The sequence below is a fragment of the Chroicocephalus ridibundus genome, chromosome 4, assembly GCF_963924245.1.
Source record: "Chroicocephalus ridibundus chromosome 4, bChrRid1.1, whole genome shotgun sequence".
Lineage (NCBI taxonomy): Eukaryota > Metazoa > Chordata > Aves > Charadriiformes > Laridae > Chroicocephalus > Chroicocephalus ridibundus.
This window is the reverse complement of record NC_086287.1, coordinates 41469132-41495537: the sequence shown is the minus strand read 5'-3', so window position 1 is coordinate 41495537 and position 26406 is coordinate 41469132. Positions and strand designations below refer to the sequence as shown.

Sequence of the window (26406 nt, the reverse complement as noted above, 5' to 3'; positions counted from 1 at the left end):
ACCAGTCTCTCCCTTGGTTCCCACAGCATTTCCTGCGTTAACTACAGGGAACCAGCAGGAACACTTGAAGAGCAAACAACTAGCAGGCATTTTTTTAATTATTGGGGTAGTTGAAACATTCTTCTACAGCCCTGCAAAGACAAAGGGTGAGAGCGTTACAACATCGTTGTTTTAAAACCCCGAGCTGCTCTGAGCTTGACGGGGGGGGGTCTGGGTGCTGCTGAGGCAGTGACACTTTATAGCCACTTAATTGTTTGACTTGACCTTTCTCGCATCTTCTGACAAAACTCGGCGTACAGCTAAAAGGCAAACACAGTGAAAACAATCATTTCCTTAGGATGACTGGGGACCTCTGGGAGAGAAACCTGAAGGGAGGCAGAGCAAGTGAGAAGGAATTGCTGTGGGCTTTGCTCCTGCGTTTTTCTCCTAATTCCTACGGGCTTTGCCCATGTGCTACTTGGGCAGCCCTTACTTGTGCCTGGAAATCTTGCAGATGCCACAGGAAAAACAAAGCGTGCACAATACTGCAGGTCACCTCCTCCCACTTGCTTAGCCGGGACCCCAGCGACAAGGCTGGGCAGTACTCTGCCACTGCAGGGCCAGAGATGCCTCAAAGCACCACCTGCGATTTACAGGGAAGGGCCCTCGTCCCCACGCACAGTGGCGTCGTGCTCACAAGGGTGTGGAAGAAGCTGCGGGCACGGACACACAGAGCCCCCGGGAGCTGCCGGCACGGCTCTGTCCCACACCGCGGCAGGCACCGCTCCTGCCCACCCGGTGGGGGATGCCCACGCTGGGCTCCAGAGCTGTTGTCGGTGCTTTTCCGTCCTGGCTGCCAGCCTGGAAAACAAAGTGCCCGACCAAAGTGAGAGCAAGTGGAGAAGAACAGCCCCAACATTCCTGCTTGCCACCAACGGCGTTTCCAGAGCAATGGGGCTGGAGCTGCTGAGCTCCCAGATGAATAGGAGCAATGGACACATTAATGCAGCCTTATAATACCCTTCAGCAGAGGGATCAGAGCTTGGCCATATCGCAGAAAACCTCCCTGGTTAAAATCCCCCACCAGAGAGAAAAAGTCTGCAGACCTGTAGGCGTAACCATCATATAGCACCTTCCCTTTCTAAAAGGCTTTATATTCTGCAAGCAGAGGACAAGATTTTGCCAAGAGGGAAAGATTTTCTTGAAGCAGAAAACTGAAGGACCAAGCTTGGCAAGGAAGGGATGGAGCAGCAAGCAACCTGACCGAAGTCTCCCCTAGGCATGTAAGGTAACAGCATTTGCTTTGCTCTAGTTTAACGTGTTCAGCTCTGTGTGTTTCTGGAGTCCCATGCCTGACCTAGGGGTTGCCTCAGGTCCATTCACTCCATAAATGAGGGCAAAACCTGCAGAGGGATGAGGGAGGTACCTGGGGACGGGCAGGCAACGTGCTGTTCCCCAGCATGGCAGATGCAGGAAAGCACGTCCCCTGTACAGCCAGGGTACAGGGAGCAGCAGGGGCATGGACAGATGTCACCTCTGCAGCAGCTGGAGGAAGAATCTTTGCCAGCCACCTCTCCGACCCCTCTTCCTGACCGAGCTCCAGCCACCCATCTCCCTTTTCCCTGCACACTAGAGCTCTGCATGCTGGTACTGAAAGAACTAGGCAGGCACCGGTCCAGGGTGAGTAAGAATCACCTTCTTGCCTTTGCTTGGAGAGCTCGGGTGGTACCCTGCACCACGATCCAGCCAGTGGTGCAGGCATCTCAGGTCCTGCGAGCAACACTGCTGTGCTGCAGCAAGCACGGCTGTGCATGCAGAGGTCCGTTGAGGCTCCTGCCATGCAGCGCCTCCTCTCAACGCTCAGAAGGGAACAATATTTTGAAGGAAGAGAGACAGGAAGGCCCCTAAGAGTTTGCCATAGAAACTATTCATCCACGTTTCTTCCTAGCCCTCCTATCAAGAGATTGGTTTATGGCCAGAAGTATATTTATAACAAGGGTTATAAAATACTTAAAGTACTCTGGATGCATCACGGTTTTAAGTGTTGGCCTCAGCAGTATCTTGTGGACGAGAGTTCTTCTGTTTCATTTTCCCTTGTATGAAATGCCCATCTTTACCAGTTTTTAATGAGCCTCCCCCTCGCTCTCACCAGCCCTGCCCGTGTTCTCACGGTGAGAGCAGAGGCTGGAAGAGCTGGGGGGCCAGAGCAGAAGCTACATCACACTGCACAACGTATTAATGAAGGGAATGGGGTTCACAGCTGATTGCTCAAAACACGGATTTCTGTTTCAACAGCTGCTAAACAGCAAGGGGGGTGGCCGGAAAGAGATTTCATGTTTTGCTTGCATTAATTGGATGTTATTTGGATTTCTGAATTAATCCCTTCTTCATCTTCCCAGCTACTTACAGAAGGGGGGACCTCTAAGCTCTTCAGCAGGATGAACAAAACCAAGGGGGCCCTTGAGAGCCCAGAGCTTCGGAGCCCAGGTTGCACACAGAGCAACTCCGTGGCCAGTGAGGCACCACCGCTTGCGTTCGGCCAGCAGGCCACAGACAAAGCCCTGAATGTGATCCTTATTGTGGTCCTCTTTGTCATCATGGTATCTCTGGGGTGTACAATGGAGATAGCCAAGATCACAACTCACCTCAGGAAACCCAAAGGCGTGGCAATTGCTGTAATGGCTCAGTACGGCGTCATGCCCTTGACCGCATTTGTGCTGGGCAAGCTTTTCCAGCTGGGTGCTATCGAATCCCTGGCCATCCTCATCTGTGGCTGCTGCCCAGGGGGAAACCTCTCCAACGTCTTTAGCCTGGCACTGAGAGGGGACATGAACCTCAGGTAAGGCAAGCTGAGCGCGTGTTCATTGCCCAGGCCAACTTAGTCTGGTATGACTGGTTCCAAAACTAGCTTAATCAACATTAGCAATCCCCAAGAAGCTGGACAAAGACCGAAATACTAAATCTAGAATATTTTTAAAGCACCCATATCGCTCAATGAATCAATTTGTCCCAGTTTTATAATAAAATGGGATTTTGTACCTTTCTCTGAAGCATATGGCATGCTGCTCTTGATGAGGTGGGTGCAGGAACACTTTTTCGTCTCTACACAAGAGTACATATAGCATATATATGCTATATCTATCCATATAGCAGCACATAGCTCTACGTAAACTGAGCACGCTGCCTGGAGATGCTGCATCAGTGAGAAAGGTTGAACTAGCACAACCCCACAATCCAACGAACCCTAGTGTTAAAACAATATCCAGGGGGGAAGTATCAACTATTAATTTCTCTGTCACTTGTGAATTTCTGAAATGTGAGCTGCACCCACGTTTCAGCGGGTTCTCTCTGAGCTTGTCTAGAACTTGAGTCGTCTTCCCCCCTCTCTGTTCATACCACATCCTTATACAACTTGATAGTGATGGGGAAACCTCAGTGACAGGCTGGGAAAGAGCAAGGTAACATCTCACATTAAAGCCACGCGTCCTGGTTAGTAAGAAAAATGAGCGTATTCCATAAAGGAAGTGTCATTCTTCTGCTGAAGGGTCCTTTCTTCAACTCAGCATTGTAATGACCGCATGCTCGACGATCCTGGCAATTGGACTAATGCCTCTGCTTCTGTACCTTTACTCGGGAGGACTATACGAGGATGATTTGGAGGGCAAGGTGCCTTACAAAGGAATAATCACCTCCCTGGTCCTAATGCTAATCCCCTGTGCCATCGGCATCATCTTGAATGAGAAGAAACCACAGTACACTGGCTTTATCATCAAGGTAAGAAGTATCCTGGGCTAGTTGTCTTTCAACCGAGGGCCTCAAGGAAGTTTTCAAAACTAGAGGCACAGAAACATTAACTTCTTTAAGGCATGCCACAAATCAATGAGAGAGTCAAGGACAGAACTCACAACATCCACTTCACCACTTTAATCATTAAAATATTTGTCCAAAGAGAAGTCCTCCACCTTTTCCAGACAAACAACATTTTGTAGGCAACTTTCTACCCTGCTCTTCTTTGCTGGCTTCAGTTTTAGCTTCATTTTCATTTGCTACAAGCGGCACTAATGAGCCTCATAGGCACTGCCCCCAGCTACTGCTGGAACCAAAGCAGACCCCAGATTTTAAAGAACAAAAACAAAACCCCCACAACTCCAAAAGAGACGCAAACAAAACAAAAAAACCGACCCCACTGTTCTCAGAGGTCTAGCACAGGGCAAAAGTCACATCACAGTTGCTGCCTGCATCAATGAGATATGTGTCCAGCAGAAGCCACTAGATCACTAAGCACCCATTTATGCCTGGCATCATCTCCCTGCCTCCTTTGCACATCAGGCATTTAAACAGCAAAAGGGAAATCTGGACAACCAGCTACACCATCGCCTAGCTCAAGAGCTTCTGGGTACTGTTAACAGCAGTACCCAGAGAGCTGTTAACAACTTTGTAAACCTGCTTTTCATAGTTTCTTTCACTAAGGCTTCATCTCAGAGAAACTGGGACCAAGCACAGCAAGAATTGGGTGCCAAGACTCCGTAACAGACCTGATAAAACGACATTAGGAATCACTAACCTCTAAGAAGCATGAGAACCCAGGAGTCAGGCTAGACCAGATGCAGGAGGACCAGAGCTCTTCAAAGCACAGGGCAGTAATGACTGGACTGTTTCAGAAAACGCTTTAAAAGCCTAGCATGAGTAGGTGACCTGCACCAGCCCAGCCGACCCCTGGGTCTTGCTCCTTTCTGCTAACACCACCTTTCCATTTATCTTCTCTGCAAAAGACGAAGGGGGTGGAGACTTGCTTTTAAAAAACACCTGGGGAACTCCATCCAAATTGGACTCCAAAGTGGAGAGACAGGCAGGAAAGCTGTGTATTCTGCCTCCCAAAATTCCCCAGCTGCTTCACCTGCCGAATCACCCAACGGCAGCGAGACAATCTGAAAATGCAGCCACCACCTTCCATGCCTGCTGCAGGCAGACTCTACCTGTGAGTAAAGTGGTTTCCTCCCCACCTTTGTGTGGACTCGACCCACGAAGGGACCTGGACAGAGAGACACACAGCAATAGCTGAGTAACAAGTGGCTGGTGGAGCAAGTACCCGTTGTTTTGCACATAGACCAGAAAGGTACTTGATTGTTTAAGGTCTCTCTAGATAACACCTCAGGGTGGTCTCTTCTTGATTACTTGTCACATTTATGTCCATAAAAGGCACTTACGCATTCTCACTATATACTTATGTGATAGGCAGGGAACTAGGCACAGCCGCCTCCAACAGCTGAGGCAAATTTTGCTGGGGATTTCTCTCTTGTCTGTTGTCTTGACCACTTTCATTTTAGGCAGGGATGGTTGTGTTTCTGCTGTCATCTGCTGCAATAATCGTTCTGTCTGTGGCCAGTGTGGGAAGCAGTATCACGGCCATCTTCTCACCATCCCTCCTGGGATCTTCTGCCTTGATGCCTTTTATTGGATTCCTGCTGGGCTATGTTCTCTCCGCAGTCTTCAAGCTTAATGAACGGTATGTTCCTCCACTTCCCCCTCTCCTCACTCTCTGTCACCAGAAGAACAGAGAGGTATGACAGCTCTGGTCTATGGAGCAATGGTGAAAATGTGGGTTTCAACACGAATGTACTTTTGTAATATAAAGACTGATTGCAGTCTCCCAGGACAGGCCCTAGGAGTATGAGCAGACACACCGCAAGCTGTCCCAGTCAGGACTCCCACACCTTGAGTGGGGAGAGAAATGCGTTCAAGCTCTGCTCAGCTGGAGCAGTGTTTGACACGGGTGCCTGAACACCACGGAAGGGGTGGAAGTCCGTTATGCAGGTTCACTGAACAAGCAGACGGATGGGTTTGGCTTGGGGTCACCAGTGACCTGCTAGGCATGCATTACCAGCCTCTCAGTAACGAAGCTGGGGGATGAAGAGAAGGAATAGCACCGAAGAACAACAAAGAATTAGGGAATACCAACAGAGAGCAAGCCTGAAGCGACACAACTGTTCCTCAGCTATAATTATCCCAAACCAGTCAATGCATTCAGCTGAAAGCCCAGGAATTCAGAATGGAAACCTTGCATGTAAAACCCTCTCCTTCCCTTTCCCATCCTATCTAATGCAGGTAGGAAGCCCTCTAGGCTTCACTATTTTTTACCTTCGCACCTTGGAAGCGGATTCCTTTCCTGCAGGAAGCTGCAGTGCCTGGAGCGGGATGCAATGTCTCCAAACTCCATTAAGCACAAAGTCCACATTTATAACGTGACCTGTCCCTGCACGTTGCAAAGGGAGCACGAGGCAAAACCTTCTAGGGATGGACGCCAGTATTGCTCCTCATGAAGCAGATTTTAGCAGAGGCGAATGCACGAAGCATTGCAACAGCAGGGTGGGCGGGCTTCTTTTCAAATTGTTAAAAAGAGTGGATTAAATCTGTCATCTGTTTAACTTTTCCTCCTTCAGATGCAGGCGGACAGTGTGCATGGAAACTGGCTGCCAGAACGTACAGCTTTGCTCCACTATCCTCAAGGTCGCCTTCGCCCCAGAAATCATCGGCCCCCTGTACTTCTTCCCGCTCCTCTACTTGCTGTTCCAGCTTGGAGAGGGACTTCTGCTGATCCTGGTCTTTAGGATCCATGACAGAATAAAGAAACCAAATGGCAAGTACAGCTTTGCTCCTGTATTTCCTTTTTTTTCCTATTTCTATTTTCCAATCCGAACCACGCATGTTTACATATAATTACCAATGAATTTCTGCTTTCTAGGGGCAGAATTGGCTTGCCCTCTAACTCAGTTACCATACCCAATGCATTAAATACAAATCAGACCAAAATTCATAGGTAACATTAGAAATTATGACTTCTTTCATTAGCAGAATGTTTCATACAGCGACCTACTATCTACATCATCAGCGCTCCGAGATTTTCAGAGTCCTGTGCTTAAATTAGGACGGGCATCCTACAAAAGCTGTGATTTGCACTGAGCACGCGCCAAGAACAGTCACATGCACGCTCCCTAAAACTACAGAATATCAGATATTCTTTAATGCAGCAAATTCCAGCTTCACCATAAACTGCTGAGATTCACTGAAGGACGTCACTTTTGGAGTGGCGGGGGGAGGAAAAGGACAGAACTGTCGAGTGCTGCAGCTGAAGGAAGGAAGCGTGTGGATCTCCTGCTAGAGAAGTACACAAATAGATTCGAGCTTAATTAAAATATACATACAGTATTGGTATAGACGCGAGGTAGGCTCTTCTCCGACTTCAGCAGGTCCATACTGCCAAAGCCCAGCTGAGTGTCTGAGAAGATGGCTGGAGAATGCAGGGCCGAATGAGGTCCTACCCCACTCATCCCTCTGATGCTTCCAGACCAGCTTTCTCCAGCCCCTTGGGACAGAGGAGCAGCTGCTACAGGAGCACTTCACTCTGTCTTACAGCTACCGCTGAAGGATGACTGCTATTGGGGAAAAAAAATGCTCATTTTGGGCCCTCAGGTGTGCCTGCAGCGCAGGGCGGTTGATATTGGAACCAGCCACGCAGGTGTTTGCAAGACTACTTTAAGAAGGGCGGCTTTCCAGCCTCTGATTCACAAATGACTGGAAGCAAAATGGCCTAAATATTTTGACAGGACTCACGACTTCCTTCCTTTTGCTTTAAATCACCCAGCAACCCCAACTGTAGCTGTGTCGCAGCATTTCCACAACCTGGGTTCACAACTGCCTCTTCTCAGTACTTTTTTCTTTTTCTTCAGATGCAGCAAAAACGACGCGTGCAGCTGGGGACGCAGTTACTGCTCAAGAAATGAAACCAACGTCAAGACCCTGCAGAAACGCTGGGAAACCAGGAACACAACACAGGCGGATCCTGCGGCAGCTGCTGTCGCCACCCCTCCGAGCACCACCTCCTGCAGCCGGCTCGCAGGTCTCTAGCAGTTCTGTGTAAGACACTCATCCGTGTGCTCATTTCACGCCACACAAGGGGACCCCCACGGAGCCTTCTGCGGCCTCACCGCTATTTCCCAAAGACCTTGCTCCACACTAAGCCTCTCCCCGCCTGCCCACGAGGGAGACTTCCAGTGACTTTCAAGTCGTCACGACAACCCTTTGGGACAGCTTAGGGCCATGGTGCCAAGTGACTGCCCCGGGTTTTGTACGTTTGCAAATCACTGCCCGCATCAGTTTCCCTTTTTTAATTTCACTTACCTGGCATTGTCCCGCTGGCACATGTTGGAAGCAGCTCTCAAAGACATCGCTGAAGATTCACGTAATTTCTCTAACACAGACCCAAAACGAGGCGTGAAAGTTTCTCAGTGCAGGGGCCACCAAGACCCTGGGTGCAGCTGAGCAGCCCGTGGGTTGCTGGTCGCTCCCATTCTCCAGACCCCACGCATGGTGCGGTGTACCGCCACTGCTCTCCACGCAACAGAGCCCACAGAAACTGAACACGGCCGTGCAAACTGCCTTACTACGTCAAGTTTGGGGCCTGCAAGCCGTGCCTCTGAAATGACACAAGCCTTGAATGCTCCCCGCTTTGTAGGAGTCAGCGAACTAAATACAACACCCCTTCAGGGCACCATCTAGCTACTGTCACACCACAAATACGAGGTATGAGGGAATACCGGCATTAAGAGATCCAATGTGCTAAGTACGCGTTGTAACCTGAAGTACTCCATCTGAACTAAGATGAATAAACAGGCTTGTACCAAGAACCTCAGCTTCATCGCTGCAGAATCATTTCTGGCCAGAAGTCAATGTAACCCTCCGTAACGCAAAGCCTGGGAGCTTGTTCTACACCAAAAGTTTGCCGCCACAACAGCCAGCTCCCCAAATAAAATGCAGAAATCTATTCATGCTGCTTTGCAAGGCAAGTCATGGGGTTTAGAAACAGAATTCGGAACAGCTATTTATAGAGGAGGTAGTACTTCATATTTAGCCTGAGGGAGGGAAGCGTCTGAAATTCCACCCCTTTCCAATCATCAGGTGCCTTCAGCCACCCGGGCTCCTGTTGAGCCCAGGTGCCCAAGTCCCACTTGATCACAGACACCCCTAGTTGTTCAAGTAAGCAGGAAGGATCGACCGACCTGAGAGAGCAGCTAACCTTGCAGCTAATGCTGCCCCTTTACCCCCCAGAGGTTAAAGCCCTCCTTCTTCCACACCTCTTAAGGTAATCCAGCATCTGAACTGCTAACCTCTGAGAAGAAGCCTCCCGCTCAGAAAATGGTTTAGGTCGTGAGGCACATTAAAGATCACCTAGTTCCAACGCCCTGCCCTGGGCAGGGACACCAGCCGTTAGACCAGGCTGCTCAAAGCCCCGTCCAGCCTGGCCTCAAACACATCCACAGAAGGGGCCATCGCAACTTCCCTGGGCAACCTGTGCCAGTGTCTCCCCAAAGCAGACTAGTAATAATCCAATTAACTGTGTACACAGTGCCTGCTCCCGCACAGTTTGATACAGTGCCACCTTCAAAGGTCAAATTCACAAGGCACAAAAGCTTGTTTTCGCTCGAACACATTAACGAGAGCATTGCAACAGCACAAAGAAAAGGCAGCAGGGCCTGCAGAGACACCCGACGACCAACCTCCCCCAAGGCCAGACCTCGCTCCAAACAGAAGCGCCTTGCATCCAAAGGCCAGACTAGGCTCTAGAGATCTTTTTAAAGGTTTCAGTGAATTACTGGAGTAGCTTTGTAAAACACTTTATAAGAAAACATGTTCTTTTTTAAATTAAATTCTAAAGCTCTCTCTTGCAACATGGATGAGGGTTTGATAGACACAGGGATGGCAGAGGGTTGCTGTCCTGGTAAGGCTGCAGCACTCCCACCCACCAACTTAAAAATCCCTCCTCTTTCTGCAGAACGAGCACTAATGCCTATAAAAATGCTTTATCCACACCTCAATGTCCTCTCATACACAGGTGCACAAACACACTAATGACATATGCCTGCTACATCCAACTTTTATATTCCATGCTTATTATCCGAGCAGAGATTAAAACCTTAAATGACTCGACTTTCTGCTATGAACTATGACAGCATGATTCTCCTTATTATCAAGGTCCTTATTTCAGGACATAAAGATATTTAAGGACAGAGCATGATGTACTTAAGAGGAACTAATTACTCCCTCACACCCAAAACACTCAACTACAGCTTTGCTGCAGACCCATCTTTAAGAAACACTTTAACGCTGTCCAACAAGAGGCGCAGTCACAAAGACTTTATTAACAGTAAGAACACACCAGAAGCAGAGACGTGTTTCTTTATACTTTATTTTAGCTATTTAGTTCTTAAGTATCAAGAATTAGGGTGCTTTATAGACTATTATTACCACAGGGCAGTGAAATGGGCATTTTCTTAGTGTAGTGCAAGTCGTATTAAATGAAAAGCTTTTAAAATAACATTTTATTACCAGTACCGACCAGCACTTAATCTGCTGACCTATAACTGAAACACCGGTTCAAAAGCACAAAAAAAATACCCTCTGAAATAAAGCTTTATGTACAGCACATGTAGAGCTCTTAGATGCCTAAAGCTATTAGTTTAATTTGCAATATTAAACTAGTGTTCTGAGTTGCTATTCACAGTTCAATATACTGGGAATTAAGTGTTCAGATGATTTTTTTTTTTTCCTCGGAGTACAAAAAAATTTGTCCGCTTTAGTTAAAAAGAGCTCTACCAATATACACAAACTATACACTTCAGACATTCACAAAAATGTGAGCAAGAAAAGGGTTATCAAAAAACATTTAATACAATTAGTCAATAACCCTTCCCACCATGGTCCACATCTACAAAGTCCCCCCCATCCCTCCCCCCTCCCCATCCAAACCCTTCCCCCAGAAAGTCACATACTTACCACAAGTTTTTAGCAAGTATGGTTTAAAAAAGGGCCCCCAGGGCAAGTTACTTATAGTTCAGTTGCCACTGTCAACAGATCTGGACCTCGATCTAGACCTCTGCCGATCCACAGATGATGGGGATTTAGATCTACTGGAAGAACCACGCTTCTGGTTTTTCTCTGGCATTGGAGATCTACTAACTGATCGAGACTTGCTACGGCTCCTACTCCTTGACCTGCTGTAAGACTTGCGGCTGCGGGAACGGGAACGGCTACGAGACCTGGATGAGCTTCTGCTACGAGACCGTGACCTGCTTCTGGACCTACTGAGGAAACAAAGAGCGTCGGTGTTAGCAACAAAATGTCATGGGCCACCACAATAACCAGGCAATTCACTCGCCTCCAGTTGGGTTGCCTGGTCACTGACCACTAAGTTTTCTTAGTGGAGCATTAGTTAAGAGAATAGAAATACATACCTGTGCCTTTTGCTGCCTTCAATTAGTTTGATTTTCCTTCCATTAATTTCTTTACCAGAAAGCTTGTCAATAGCATTCTTTAAATCACTGTAAGAGGCGAATTCAACCACCCTACAGAAAAAAACAAAACAAAAACCAAAACACAGAGCTCACTGTTACGAGTTATATTTTTGATGACAGAGCAAAACATACTTGGGAAAAAAAGAAAAACAACAAAAAAAAAAAATCCAAAAAACTTACACTGCTCAGTGTAGTCATTCCTTGTCATAACTCAAGCATGAAGAACACCCCTCCCCAAATACCAGAGAATGCATTTTCAAAGGGCAGCTAAATTAAACCATGAACAGCTGCCGAGCACTGAAAGCAGCCAGCTTCCCTCCCCAAATATTGTGCATACAAATATTACTCTACAGTTTTCAAGAGATTATTTTAGAGACTTACCCTTCATTTAACTTAGGTCTGTGTGCATCCGCAAAGGTTACTTCCCCAGCTTGTCTCATGAAGTCTTTGAGATCCTAACACAAGACCAGTTATGTTATGCAAAGAAGTGATACTAATACTTATCTATACAAAAATACTTTAAAACAAACAAAAGAAACTTACGACTACTGAAAGAGGAGATGTTAGATAAATTACAAACATGGCAATTGCCATACTTGTATTCTATCAAAATTGAATTATCTATATCAGGGCACGAAATAAATGAAAAAAGCATATTGCTTTAAGCAAAATGCTCATAATCTGTCTTAACATTAAGGAAAATATTAGTCTACAAAGATTATATAGATTAAATAAGAAAGAGAGAGGAGAGAGAGAGAGAGAGAAAGAAATAAAAAAGTACATTTGTATATATACTGGACTAAGCGTGAAATACTACCCATATATTTTTGTACTATTTCAATCTCCATTTACATTAAGAGTCTTATACAGAATACAGAATTACATTTACATAACACCAATTATTTTGTGCCCCATATGTCATTAAAAATATAGTTTACTTTACCTTTATTAACATTTCCCTAGGCTAGCCAAGCAGCAAACTGCATTAAGCGACCGGAGGTACCGTCATGATATATGCCCGACTGGCTCTTCGCCACCCACTTGACGAACACTACCCAGTCGATGGAAGCCATTAATCGCACTGCCCTCCCTTATTAGGAGACTATTGATGGATCCAGACATTCTCTATGCTTGATGTTACCAAGGACCACTTTACTGCGATCAGGATTCCAACGACCACCTAATTTCGTATCTTTCAACTCTTTTCGACCGGGACCTCTTTATTCGGAAGCGTTACAGGAAGAACAGCTCTCAACTTAGGAATCAGATCTCGTTAACGCTCTGGGATCGTTGCAATGTGGCACTTTAAGGAGTGCATCGATTACGTCTAGACCGGCAAACACAGATCTAGAGGTGGCCAAGTGACATTGTAGGAGCTGACTGGAAAGTCAACCAGGCCCAACCAAGAGTGACCAAGACAGAACGATTAGGATAACCCACAGGCACTCCTCGTCATAAGGCCAACGACACAGATAGGCTGGCAAATAAAGGGTTTAATATGTGGTTAAAATGGATTTAAAAAACAAGAAAAAAATAAATATATATCCTCAAATATATACATTTATTATTAATATAAATTAAAATTAACTAATTTTCATTGAAAATATTTAAATTACATTATTTAAAATTACATTAATTACATAAACATTTTAAATAAATTATAATTACTGTTTAATTAATTATTTTACAAAATAATTACATTACATTACATACCCATTAAATGAAGTCAAAATAGTTAATCGTGTTTCAACAAACCTGCCAGCTGACTCGAGAAGACAAATTTTCTACTATGAGGCGATTTTCTGTTCTTACAGGTGGGGCATTTCTGTTTGGAAATAAACAATTGAGACTTTTATTAGTAATTAAAATATAACCACACACTAACATTAATAAAGGCTATACCAATAACCGGTATCAGCATATCACCATTACTGCCACAATTTAACTAGGGAATGCCCTGAGTAATCTAGGACAAGCATTAAGTACTTTGGGGCGGGAAGCATAAAGATGACAAGTGTATCTGGTAAGTTTTATAATCCTCGCTACCCTGCTGCCACATCAAATGATTTGACTAAAAAGGCAAATAACGCCTTTTAATATCTCATTCTAGCTCAAGTTCTTAGATCAGATGAGTCCACAGTATTCTTTTTTAAGCCATGTCAGTTCAACGCTATACATACCTCCTGTCACTACGTGGACGGCGGCTACTAAAACGGTCAGAGTACCTCCCTCTGCCTCTACCCCTAGAGCGTGCCCTTGCATGCTCAATTGTAACCCTGGGGAAAAGAAAGAAACGGAAAAACATATGTTGTTACATTTTTCTTCTTACACATTCCTTCATAGTTATAGGAAAAAAAAAATCGTTCAAAGTAACAAACTGTTAACACAGTGCAACTTAAAATTGACTCGCTTCCTATTTTAGGTAGCCAAGCTCATATAATCATGAAATAGGGTACCTCACCTCTCACTGCAAAGCTCTTTTCCATCCAATTCATAGACAGCATCATCTGCGTCCCTTGGATCCTCAAATTCCTGCAAAACCACCACAACAAAAGCATAAAAGTAAAAAACAAAAAATTACACCTCTAAGAATGCCACATGAGCGTGTTAATAGCGTTATCTTTTGATAGCAGCTTTGCACACATCAAACGTGCGTGAGATGCGAGCGACCACCAACGGAGGGGGCCCGCAGAGCCCTGCGGAGGGGCGCACTCACCACAAACCCAAACCCCCTCTTCAGGTCGATGTCCCGGATGCGGCCGTATCCCTTGAAGAACCTCTCCACATCCTTCTCCCTGGCGGCCGGGTTCAGCCTCCCGATGAAGACGCGGCAGCCGCTCATGGCTGTGGGCGCGGCGGAGCTCGCTGCGGGACACACGGGCGCCCAGCCTGTCAGCGCCCCCGACCCGGCCCGGCCCGGCCCACCACCGCCCCCCGGCCCGCTGACTCACGGCCCCGCCGCCCTCCCTGCCGCAGTCCCCTGCAGGCGGCCGGCCCGGCCTCGCCCCCGCTCCGGACCAATAGGAAGGAGTCACGTGGGACCCGCCTTAGCCTGCGCCAATGGGAACCCGAGGTTGAGCCCGCAGCCCCGCCCACAACACGCCGACGCACCGCCCCCTCCCCCGCTCCAGCAAGGGGAAGAAAAGCGAACGCCATCGCGCCGACACAAAATGGCGGCCCCGGCCGCGCCCAACAGCGACGTCTACGGCCCCCACCCCGCGGAGGGCACCAGAGCGGGGAGAAAATCCGGCTGCCGGTCGGAGGCCGCCCGGCTGCGCAGCCGGAAGCTCCCCGGACCACCGACCCTACTCCTCCCGGCGCCACCCGCGGACGCTCCACGAGGAAGCCCCCACGCTCCCCCAGGATCTGTCACGAACCTGGGCTGCGGGCCTTGGTGCGGGGCGGTCGGCGCTGGGCTGGCGGGCGAGTGGCTCCCTCCTCCCTGGGCGACGGCCGGCTGCCGACTGCCGCGCCGCTGCGAAATGGAGGCGGACCCGCGCACCGCCCACCCGCCCCACGTGACGCTGGCGCGGCGCGGCCATTGGCGGAGGCGGCGACCTCGCCCCTTCCCTCACGGAATCTGGGTCAGGGCTGGGGAGGGGGGATGGCGAGTCCCGGCTGTGCGGCGCTGCTGCTCCGGGGCACGGTCCCGCTCGCAGCCCTCCCGTAGGGCCAGTGGACCGGGGCCTCAGCCCGGCCCTGCCTGCGGAGGGGTTTTGGGAGCGGGCGCCCTTCGCTACCTGTTCCCCCTCATAACCCGGCCTTTCCCGAGACCCTCCCCGGTGCGCGGAGGGAGGACGGCCGCTGGTGTACTCGCCTTCGCTTGTCAGCCCGCCCGGCCCGCGTTAGGTAACCGGCGGCGGTGCGCTAAATCTGCCTGTTGTGGGAAGAAAACTGAGCGTGGCGTTAATGCTGGTCCGGAGCCTGGAAAACACGGCGTGTTCCTTCATCTGGAAGCCATTTTGAGAAGGGAGCGAAAGCACAAACAAACCTGGATTTTCAGGGTTGCGTAGCACAGGGCTGTCATTCAAGCTGAGGCAATGGGTTAAACACAACCATCAGGCTCTTTTATTCATACAGTACATAACAGACTAAAAACTGTGCTGTGCTTGTGTGCCAGGCAGGCACAGGAGTGGGCAAGGTCTTGCAGGAACAAGCGCTTCTCTCTTGGTCATGATGAGCAAAGAATGAGAGGAGAAAATTATGTAAGGAGCACCTGATCTATTTGCATCCTCATTTGGAATCAATTGTGTAATGACAAGGTAGAGAGCTGAGCTTTGTTTCTCTTTTACATAACTCTGCAGAATTTATCACAGCTTGGCTTCTAGACGATTGCAGTAGAGGCAACAGACTATCCCAAGAGTCATTCAAAATGCAGAAGACATCTGGAAGTTGAAGATACACCCACTAGTTTTCTAATACAGACGGAGATTGCAGCTCTGTGACTGTCATTGCCAGATTTGTGCACTGCTGGATCAGCTGGCTTTACACAAAGAGTTAGGCGGCAATTATAGCTATGTGAGGTTGACCTGTGGATGGTATGACCCTTCTGATAACATTTCCCTGACTTGTCACCTGGAGTCCTGCACTGCCTCAAGTGCCAACCCTTCCTCTCCCCATTCTCCTTGAGGACTGTGAAATGCCATCTTTGTGACACCCAGTGTCTGTTATTAATCAGCTCTACGGGGACAAACTTCTCTTTTTCATGCTTAGTGACTGACGTAAATTTCCCTGAAACAATACCGCACATGACGCCCCTGACGTCATAGCTTTATATGACTGCCCCCACACACACTCCTCAAACTGCAACACCGTGCACAGACCCCAAACTGGGAAAGTTATTTGTGCAGGCAATGATGAGAAAGGCTACAGTGTAGCTAAAGGTTTAGCAACACCGCCTGTTTTTCCCTTGGGTTACAAAGATGCACGCTTCCCTGCTTCCAGCCTTCACAGTGTCTGGGTCCGGGAGAAAAGCAAGGATGATGCACGCGTGCAAGAATCCACAGTAGAGCGAGGACTTTGAGCAATGAAAAGACAACACTTGTGATTATCCCTGTGGATCGTAACCTTTACCTGCTGAGAAAAATACATTCAGATGTGACATCTAACATTTAATGCTGCTAATTTCATAATGAGTTACGGTGCTCTAACAGGTGCCATGGGAACAGACAGTCGTGTTCCCACCAACACTGGGACTCTTCTGACCGCAGTGAGCTAGTTCAGAAACCTAAACCAGCAAAAACCAGCTCTGGAAAAGGCAGGAAGCAGATTTCTGGTGGTTTAACTCCCTGAAAACCAGCTTGCAGTGGGATAAAAACAAGGGTTAGCGCTGGACAGAGAGGAGGGGAAGGGGCAGGAGCACCCAATTAAGGAAAACCTGTTCATTTTAGCAGTGCAAAACTGCAGCCTAAAAAGCATTGTCCTTGTTACTGCAAGGCAGTTATATCCTCTGCATCTCATTTTCAGACCACTGGGAGGAGAGAAGCAAAAGTCAGGAGGGGATCCAGGAGACAAAAATCACTCTTTAAAAGGTTACTGAGTTACCCAAGGGTGTTACCAACATAAAGGTCACCCGCTCTTTTACTCACATGGTCTTCCCGCATCAGCTAAGGTCATCAGCAGGCACATCTGTTGCCTACCCAGTTTCTCCGAGTTTTATATTAACAGGAAGGAGTATTTCTCCCTTTGGCTTGAGGCTGTTTGAAGACCACCTAAAACTTGTTAATATTCTTGCTGCTGGCTATCCCAGCAATGTCCACACTGCTAACTTCCTTGCAACTCTGGGCTGCTGAAAACCACAAAAGCAGGCTGAAATTCCTCTAGTTAATTCATCAAGGTAACTAGGTAAATACAGTCACTATTTGGAAGTGGAAAGGGCATAAAGCAGCAAAGGATTGTATGAAAGTCCCAGCCAGCCACCATTACTATCTGATACTGCTTGAAGAAAATAGTCAATAGGGATTATCTCTTCACTGTCTCTTCCAAATACGAAAATTAGATGTCATCAAATTAAACTAAGGAAGTTCAAGTTCAAAACATGCAAAAGGAAGTGGCTCTTCACCAACTGGTAGTAGACCTCTGGCATAACTTGCTGGAGGATGCTCTGGAAGTTTATATGGTTTCACCCAACAGACAGCATTAAACCAGTGAGGAGGAGGGAACAGGAGGGAAAAAAAAAAAAAAAGGAGGAGCAAGAGAGAGGAAAAAAGAGAGGCCCCAATTCAGAGACTCTACCTGCCGTTGCTGAAGACTCTCTGCAAAGACTACTGCCCCTTGAATCCACGGTGAAGCTGCTTGTATAAGCCATACAGCCAAAGACTCAGCACTTGCCCAGTTCTGCAACAGTTCTGTCAATGAAGGCAGAAATGTAGCTACCATTGTCTCCTGCTACTGGTGAATGTATTTGTTATTACTTTCACTATGGTTCTCGATGTTAATCTCCTCTACCTTTCTTTACTTTCTCCTTTTCTGTACACTTTTTTACTTATGCATTCTCTGTCCTTTTTTCCCAAGGCTGTGAACTAATGTATTTCTGTTACTGCTAGACCAAGTGTAGTTCTTTTAAAGATAGCTTTGCAAAAGTCTCAAGGAGATGGCAAAAACTAAAAAGAGAATTTAATCTTTGAGCACCAGTTGTTTTGCTTCAAAATATTTGGAGAAAGAAAATGGAAATTGACGTAGATATCATAGAATAACAGACACTCAGAAATGACTTTGTCACTGGGTTTTTCTATTTTTCCACTTTTCAGGAAAGCTAAACTTCTCAAATGCTCAAATCCAAATATATAGATTTCTCATATGTTAGTGTCAGGTCGAGAGTCCTTGTCCACCAACCAGAAATAGATTTAGCTGTAGCACTTTTATTTTTTTCACTTGACTGTAATTCGGAGAGCAACGTGCTGCCGTGGGGCTGTGTCACGGAGCAGTCAGTAGAGTTGGGGAGCCTTGTCTCAGGGCTCCTCTTCCACAGTCCGAACAGCTCCTCACTGCCTAACCGGCCTTGTTTCAGCTGGCTCCTGCTAAAACCCCTTGGATACCATTCCTCACACTCGTCTTTCTGAACCAAACATAATAATTAACATCCTATTAATTATAGCTCAGCAGCAGTATTCAACTGATCCCAGAGGTACCTTATGGTAACAGGAGGATCTGTAGCTCATCGCCGAAGTTGCAGACCTTAGCTCTTAATTCGGGTGAGTCTGTTATTCAGGGCTGTGCTGATGGCTGTGGCTCAGGAAATAGCCGTGGAGGCAGGAACCAATTGCCTCCTCTTCCCTAGGATATGGGGCGGGCACTGCCTATGTCTCTGCAGCTTGACACTGCGTGAGGCAGTTAAGGGACTTGACAGAAGAATAGGGCATCATCCCATCAGATCACATCCCAGTAAACATTTAATACCGATAAGGAATTACACATTTTTACATCATCTAGTACAAGCAAAAAAGTTTAGGTTAGGTTTATGTTTTTATGTTGAATTTATGCCGGCTGCAAGTAGTACCTGGTTCAACATGAAGCTTACAGGTAGAAAGTGAAAAAGATTTTTTTCCTCCTTGGGTTGACATTTGAATCATCAGAACAAGTTTACACCAGCTCAGTGTGTTTATTGGTAGACACTGAATGTGAACTTGTGAGGAAATCTCACAATGCCATGAAAGCAAGCTGTAGACCACTACAGAAACACTTTACTGGGTCAAAGCTAGTTATAAACCTTCAGAGGGTAACAGGAGAGCTTCTGTAGGATCATGTGTCCTTCTTCGGCTGGCCCTTTCAGACCTTTCCTGAAAGCCACCTGAGCCCCTTTCTGATTTAACTCAACATTAGACATACCCCCTAAAATGCAACCACTGTACTTGTGGCCAGGGTCTGCCGTTACTTTTCCAAGCAGCTCAAATCACGCCTCCTCTTTGTTTTGAGAAACCATCTTCTTTATTTACACAGACCCAGGGACTGACATCGGCAACCGTTTTGGTTTTCAGCAGACGGCAGACTGCAAACACTGTGCGTGTCATCTTCACCTTTTGCTTAACTGAGACCCAGTATTCATCTTAAAAAGGGAGTGAAGAACATAGGTCATAATAGGGGTAGAATAGGATGAAGAAACTTTGCATATTCTCAAGTAGCAAGTGCTTTTAATCCTAAAGAAACTCACTGAAGTAAGTCATGAACCATCACTAAGAAACATCTAGCATCATTTTTTGATTGGCAAGCTTAAGTTCAAAGGTCAGAAAGGCAGTGGAACAAAAGGTTAAATCATCAGTTTATAAGCACTTTCATTCAGTAAACTGGTAAGCTGCTCATGCCAACAAGGCAGGCAATCAAGAACAAGCTCTTTCAAATGAATCCAATACTCCTTATTGGAATAACTAAGCTAGCGGCCAAGGGGAATAAAATAGAGATGTGTTAAACCTGACTGTAATAAAGATTTTAGTCCATTTTCTTAAGCAAACAGGAAAATGCCAAAGTAAAATTCATTGTATGCTGGAAGCACAACTTTTTCGATCTTTGCCTTCAAAATAGCTCCTTGACAAACTTGGGGACAATTCCTTTGTGGAATCGGGGAATCTCTTCTTAGCACAGGACCATTCAACACCTGCATTAATAATTTGTTAAGCAGATTAGAGCATGCAGTGTTAAAACGTACAGATGAATCAGCCTGGGAAGAGTTTCAAATGCTCTGAAGACAAGAACAGAATTCAAAATGAGTCTCAGAAACCAAAGGAGTGATTCAACAAGAAGATGAAATTCTGCAAGAACAAAGGCACAGAATGTTTAGGAAGTCTAATCCACCAGTACAAATATCAGAAATACCCATTTAGGAAGTGGCAACATCTATAAGTAGATAGTAGTAAGCTGAAGTAGATCACAATCTAGACAATAACTCAACAAATACACTGGCATTGCAGAAACAGGGAAAACCTATTCTGGGATGTGGCAATGGAGGGTAGGATATTTAACGGACAAGTGATGATCTACCTAATGACAGGAAGGTAAGTAAGACTTAACAATGACCTCAGATTTCTTATGGCACGGTACTGCTCCAACAGGCATGTGGCTGCCACACAGTTCATGAAGAGCTTTGCGATATCTTCAAGAAGTAGAGGTGGAACCCTTGCAGAAGGCTGAAGTGTTATCAGTGCTGTAAATGTCTTGTGTTTATATCACCTAACTTTCACCTGCTTTTCAACTCTGAGGAGGATGGTACGTGTCCCATCACTAGTGGTTTTATTTCTAACTTTTAGGCAACTGTTAAATTAAGCGAAACCAACATTAAAACAATATACCACATAGTTGCACAATCCATGAAAACTGTCATTAAGCTGTAATCAAAAGAGACTGTTTAAATTAGTTGTCACATTACAGGGGTAACGTTACACAGGTACACAAAGTAGAAAGGACAAAGCTTACATATAACTACGGCATCTATATGACGTCCTGGTTCCTCCAACCTTCTGATAGATCTTGCTGGAAAAACTGCCATTTCACCAACTGTTTAACCACCCAGCAATTATGCCTAGCACGCACAGAATTTTTATGCCACTATAGTTACTTTGAAAAGGTATATTTAAGCATTACGACTCTTTGAAAGTACTCACCCGGATACAGAGGTCTTTCTCTTCATACTGCCTACAGATACAGGAATGCGTGGTCTTTCTATAGGTATGATTTGATGCTACAGTCAGTTCAACGGCAGTCTTGGTTCTGGAGGTTTCTGCTCCCAGCTTCTCCCACTTGCTGTTTTCTCTCCTTCAGTTTTACCAACTCAACTTTCAGGGCCACTGTAATACCAATTCTTTGGGTTTTTTTAACCCAAACTGTCAACCACTCCTCCCCGTTGACAGGGGTCTGCTGCCAGAGGAGTAGTAACCAGGTCCACATCTCACTGTAACCACATCAGAGAATTTAACTCTAAAGTGCTCTTTCCCTGCTGGGCACCGTGCCACCACGTGGCGTCAGGCTTTAAACCATCCTGTGATCCAAGCGACAGGTATAACAGCACGGAGCTGGTATAATGAGGGAGGATGCCGGAATTCACCCCTCCCCTGGCCCATAACGATAGCCACCCAAGCCCTCAAGAAGACAACAATTCATACTTTGAATATTTAACTTTCAGCCACAAATGCTGGAAAGGTTGTCCAAATGAAAGATGAGATTCAGCAGATTTTGGGTCATACTATCCTCAGACACGGGCTCTTTCTGCAAGAAGCACTCCATCAGCACAGCAGGCGTTTGGTGCTACAAAGCGCTCTCACCTGCAGGGATTAAGAAGTGATTTACACCAGCACATGTACGGGTCGAGGTGGGACAGCCCTCAGCGTGCAATGGCTGGAAGGTTCAGGAGAAGATTTCACATGCATTTCTGGATCCTTAAGCAGCTGGCTCTGACTGAAGGGTGCTACTCACTGTGTAGACTTTAAAGGCCAACCATGGGGTATGAGGGTTGTCAGTTCGTGCCAGGTTCAACCTCAGTGTGCAGCGAGCCGCTGTAGCTCAAGGTCACAGATGTCTCCAGCATCACCTCCCCTTCTCCCTCACCTCAGTGGGCCTCTGAGGGGCTGGTTGTCACCCAGCTGGGGCCAGGGGAGCACAGGCAGTATGTGGAGCTGTCAGCCCCAGCCTCCCTCAGCCGTTTACTAACATGGCTGGATCTGACAGTAAATTTCTAGCCAGGCACTAGGTTCACATGGAGTGCTTTGGCATCTCAGCCTACTTCCCAGACCCACATCTATCTGGGTCTGGTGTTTTCGGTTAATTATCTGCCATCCTGCCAACCTGGTGCCAGAACTTAATCAAACTTTCAGCCTCAGAGACAGAGGGTTCCTCTGGCTCGGAGTTTGAGCTCAAGGACCACCACGAGGCTATTCTGCGTGACTTGCCCACTCCAGAGGGGAAGGCAGCTCAATTCCCAGACCTTTCACCAGCAGCACTGGCGCTGCCCTGGGCTCGCCGGCACCGTGTGCTGGGCCTGCCAGAGTGCGGCTGCTCCTTGCAGGGCCAGAGAGGAGCAGGGCTTTCCTGCTCCGGCTTAGATAACAAATGCGCAGTCAGGCACCCCGGGCTTGTCGGGAGTCTGAAGAGAACGAGGGCCAGGAGCGCTGGTGTCTAGTTCCTGCCAGTGAATCATTATCTGTTTGCATTAGCTTTGCTCTTTCCGCAGGTCTCGTTCCAAAGCGCCTGCTCGCTTGGCACAGGAATCGGTGTCACCTCCCAGAAGGAAATGTCAGTGGCACAGCTGCCTTCCCAAATTCTGCACTCAGATCAGTGACTCTGCTACTTTTTCAGCATTGAGCTGAGGATGTCCGTTTCGGTGAAAATAAATTCTTTGTTCAGGTACTTTTTGGGCTCTGCTCACAAACACAATGGCAAAAAAGCCTACTGTTTAAATTGCATTTTAAATTATTTTAGGAAGATTAAATTCTTTAAGAAATAGGCACACGTTTTATTTGTTCTTCCTCCCAGACCATTCAGAGGCACATATTACACCTATTGCTCAAGAATTAAGCGTTCAGACACCACAATGTCCTGACCATGTGTCTGCCAGCAACAAAAGACATGATTATGCAGATCTCTTCTCTATTTGGCATCATTTCTGCAGCTCTGAAGCAGCCAAGGCATCTCTCCTGCAGCCCCCTGACCTGCACAGTGCATTCAATAAAGCCACATCAGATTTTCCTGGGGTCTGACTCTGCTACACGACCCTCCAACATCCCCAATTGCTAATTCCCAGCATATGCACCGGCAGAAGAGTTTTATTCTGTTGCTGTTGCCAAATTCAAGCATCGGGTGGCACGTAGGAAAAGCAACAGGCCCAGGATTTTATTTGTCAGGCAGAAAGCTGGCAGACACAGGCCCGTCCATCACTCAGTACCTGCCCCAGCTCCTCGCCACCACCTCCTGCCTTTCCTAAAGCACAGGAAGGTACGTCCCCTCCCCGGCATACAGACAAGTCTGGGCTTCCGCTGCTCCCTGTGGGAAATCACTTCAGTTTAACAAATGACACCACAAGGAACGTTTTTTTCCTGTTTAACCCGTATTTGCCTTCCAAAATTCCTCCTGTCACATTGAGTTGCAAGCCCCTTGAGCTAGGCTAAAGACTCCCTTTTCCTCCCTGAGGACTGTTCCCTTTGGATGGTAATGTCAGCCTTCCTTAGCCACCCCTGCTCAGCCGAGATACACGTATTTGCCCTTTTCATCTTTTCTTGTAAGTCCTTCCAGCCTCTGATCATTTCATCGCTCTTGCCTGACCTTTCCTCTGTGTTCCTGCACCTTCGACTTAACTGCAATACCGCTGATGAAAACGATAAATATCACGCTGCTGGAATATGTGGCTGCTCCCCGAGGTGCCTCCCACCCCTCCTTCCCATCTGCTGGTGAGACTGAACCTCCTGGCAGCCCGGGGGGAAGGGGGGGGGGGCTTTTCTTCAGGCAGGGCTGAATTCACGTTACAAGGCTGACCCAATCAACCTCTGTGGCTCTGGGCTGCGCTGCTGAGAGAGGAAGGAAAATGGATTCCCTGTCCGGTGAAAAAAGCTCTCCATGACCTGTCCGACTGAGATGGAAACATGGACATCAGGCACTGGCTCTGGCAGGCAGCTTCATGGCGGAGGAGTATGGTGACCCAGGGGAGATACTGCCAGCCTCCGCACACCGTGTGTAACCTGGTGTGACAAAGCATCACAGGCAGGGAGACTTGGAGCTCTCCTGACAACTGCACTGGGGCTTCATGCGGTCCTATTTTGGGTTTGTTTTTTCCCCCAAGGCTAGGAGAGAAGAAAAAAAAAAAAAAAAAAAAAAAAGGAAGGGGGGGAGGGGACTCATTTCACTCCCCATTTATAGAAAAGACAACTTTAATATGCTTTTGTGTTTTGCCTAATTATTTTCACACTCAAGAAAAAAAAAAAAAGGGTTGACTTTGTGGTTAAACCACCAGGCACCCCGATTGCAAAGGTGAACGTAGCCATGGCTGTATAACAGCCGAGTGCTTGGTGGTCTAGGCTTGAGCTCTAGTAGACAGGTAGGTACGCAGGTGAAAATTCAGGCAAAATCTGCCTTGTGTGAGTATGAAACATGAGCCACAAGCCAACATCACACAAGCTTCTGAAGGAGGGAATAGAGGCCCTCACCAAATGGCTAAGCTCCATTTTCGTTATACGTGCTTTTAACTTCACCAGCTAAATGACATACTGGCTCACAGCTGCTTTATTTAAAGTTTCATTGATCTGACTCTGTTGGGAGCTTATAATGAATACCAGACCCCATATCCCTAATATTTTCTATGGAGACAGGCAGAAGGAAAACACTTTAAACAAGGCAAGCTTTCTTTGAGAAGCGGGGGAGGGAGAGAATCCCCCTCAAGCATTAATATCCCCCTGCTCCCTCACCAGACTAAAAAGGAAACACATAAAAGTTTTAAATAACCTTTTTTTTTTTTTTGGTTACCGAACCCAATACAAGAAAAAAAAATATTTTCGGCTTTGGACATTTTAAAAAAAATAATCGTATTTTGTGTTTTTGAAAATTTCAGAGGAAACTGCAACAATTGCCCAAAAGGGCATCATGTCTGGAGAATTTGTTTCCTCTTGTGTAAGAAAATGACTCCCTATTGCTCTGTCAAAGAAAGAAGCCAGCTTTGCTGACTGCAGGGAGCAGACCACCACCCCCAGCACCTACAGAGCTTTGTTCTCCCAATGGCCATTAGGTCCCACAAGCAAATTCGACACCTTCGCACTGATGAAATCAGCAGGTTTTTGCCCAACAGAGCAAAAAAACGTGTTCTAGCACCAAGTCTTCTGCCAAGGAGTCTCTGGCCCAAGCCAGGTGGGCATGCTTGGGATGGGCTTGTGACCCTCTGCAGGCGCAAGTGCCAGGTTAGAGCTGGTAGAGAGGAGCAGCCTCCCGGCAGATGTCCTCGAGATGGCTTTGTCAGGGTGCCCTGGTGGCAATGGCCCTGCTGCAGCACCGCTCTCAGCCGCCGCAGAACGCGGGCTGGTTTAGACCAAAGCCACCGCGATTTCAAATTCTGTCACCTTGAGAGTCTGTTCTGGCTTAGGTGTCCTGGCAGGTACATTTACCAGCTCCTTTTCAACTTGGTCACTGTTGCTGGCACCGTTAAAGGCATCCTGGAGAGCTAACGGAGAGTTGTTTCGATAATAAGGAAGCCCAGCTTAGGAACAACAATTGCAAGGCCCCATTCTTGGGCAAGCGTTAGACGTTTTGTAAAGCAATCACACTACACATCTTAAAACCAGTCAGCTTCCCAGCTGCCCTGACCCTGCCACAAAGCTTCCCTAGCATCTAACTGATGGTGGTGATCCTAGTTTCTGGCCAAATGTCCATCAGGGCTAGTTTAGAGCCATTTATCCCTGTGCCAGCACCCTGGTTGCTAACGCAGCTTTGCTGTGATTTTTTTTTTTTCTCCCCAAAAAAACTTCTGTTATTTTGATCTTAAAGATAAATATCCTTTCCTTTATCCCTCCCCAAAATGATTTATTTGGTTAGGGGAAGGTGTCTCCATTGTTAACTCCTAATCAGCGCCCAGTCGCCAGAGGACGTACACGAAGTTTGTCAAAGGGCGGGAGCCGACAGCCCCCGACCCCGGCGCGGCGGGGACCCGCCAGCCCATGAAAGAAGTGTCCGGGGGCGCTGCCACCTCTCCTGCACCATCGGGGACCAGACCCGAGGCGGGCTCCCCCCGCCCCGCGGCTGGCAACCAGCCGCTGCCGGCAACGGGCCGCGGGCGGGCGGGCGGGCGCTAGGGGGGGGTGTGGGACCGCCGGGCAGCGCCGGGACCCGGCCTCCTCTCCTCCGCCCCCACGCCTCGGTGGGCTTTCCGAGCAAGACCCGCCGCCGCCGCTGCCGCCGGAGGGGGGCCGGGAGGGACTGCTTTCCCTCCATCCCCTCTGCCTCCCTTCCTCGCCACTGTGGCTTGGGCGAGGAGCAGTCAGGCGTCGCCGTGCGGGTTTTTCCTCCTGTGGGAAAGGTCAAGACGCAACGGTGATTCGCATCCTCGAAAACTGGCTGAGAAAAGATCCCCGGTATAAAGTTATGAAGATGGCTTCTAACAGGGGAAGAAACAAAGAAG

General features: G+C 47.5%; 2 protein-coding genes across 4 annotated transcripts; one reads left to right on the top strand and one right to left on the bottom strand.

Moving 5' to 3' along the window:
• Nucleotides 1–989: 989 nt before the first annotated feature.
• Nucleotides 990–8668, top strand: SLC10A1 (solute carrier family 10 member 1). The gene is made up of 6 exons (XM_063332172.1): nucleotides 990–1267; nucleotides 2379–2818; nucleotides 3543–3753; nucleotides 5307–5485; nucleotides 6420–6616; nucleotides 7707–8668. The coding sequence occupies exons 2-6, from the start codon at nucleotides 2418–2420 to the stop codon at nucleotides 7895–7897; spliced, it is 1179 nt and encodes a 392-aa protein (XP_063188242.1). The 5' UTR covers nucleotides 990–1267; nucleotides 2379–2417; the 3' UTR covers nucleotides 7898–8668.
• Nucleotides 8669–10204: 1536 nt separating this feature from the next.
• Nucleotides 10205–14836, bottom strand: SRSF5 (serine and arginine rich splicing factor 5). 3 transcript variants are annotated; one of them, XM_063332173.1, is made up of 8 exons: nucleotides 14705–14836; nucleotides 14044–14192; nucleotides 13789–13859; nucleotides 13508–13603; nucleotides 13083–13152; nucleotides 11709–11782; nucleotides 11268–11378; nucleotides 10205–11117 (listed from the first exon to the last, which is right to left on the bottom strand). In XM_063332173.1, the coding sequence occupies exons 2-8, from the start codon at nucleotides 14167–14169 to the stop codon at nucleotides 10868–10870; spliced, it is 798 nt and encodes a 265-aa protein (XP_063188243.1). In that variant the 5' UTR covers nucleotides 14170–14192; nucleotides 14705–14836; the 3' UTR covers nucleotides 10205–10867. The 3 variants fall into 3 exon arrangements, with proteins under 3 accessions (XP_063188243.1, XP_063188244.1, XP_063188245.1); XM_063332174.1 differs by having other exon boundaries at nucleotides 10205–11114; XM_063332175.1 differs by lacking the exons at nucleotides 10205–11117; nucleotides 11268–11378 and having other exon boundaries at nucleotides 11773–12804.
• Nucleotides 14837–26406: the final 11570 nt, after the last annotated feature.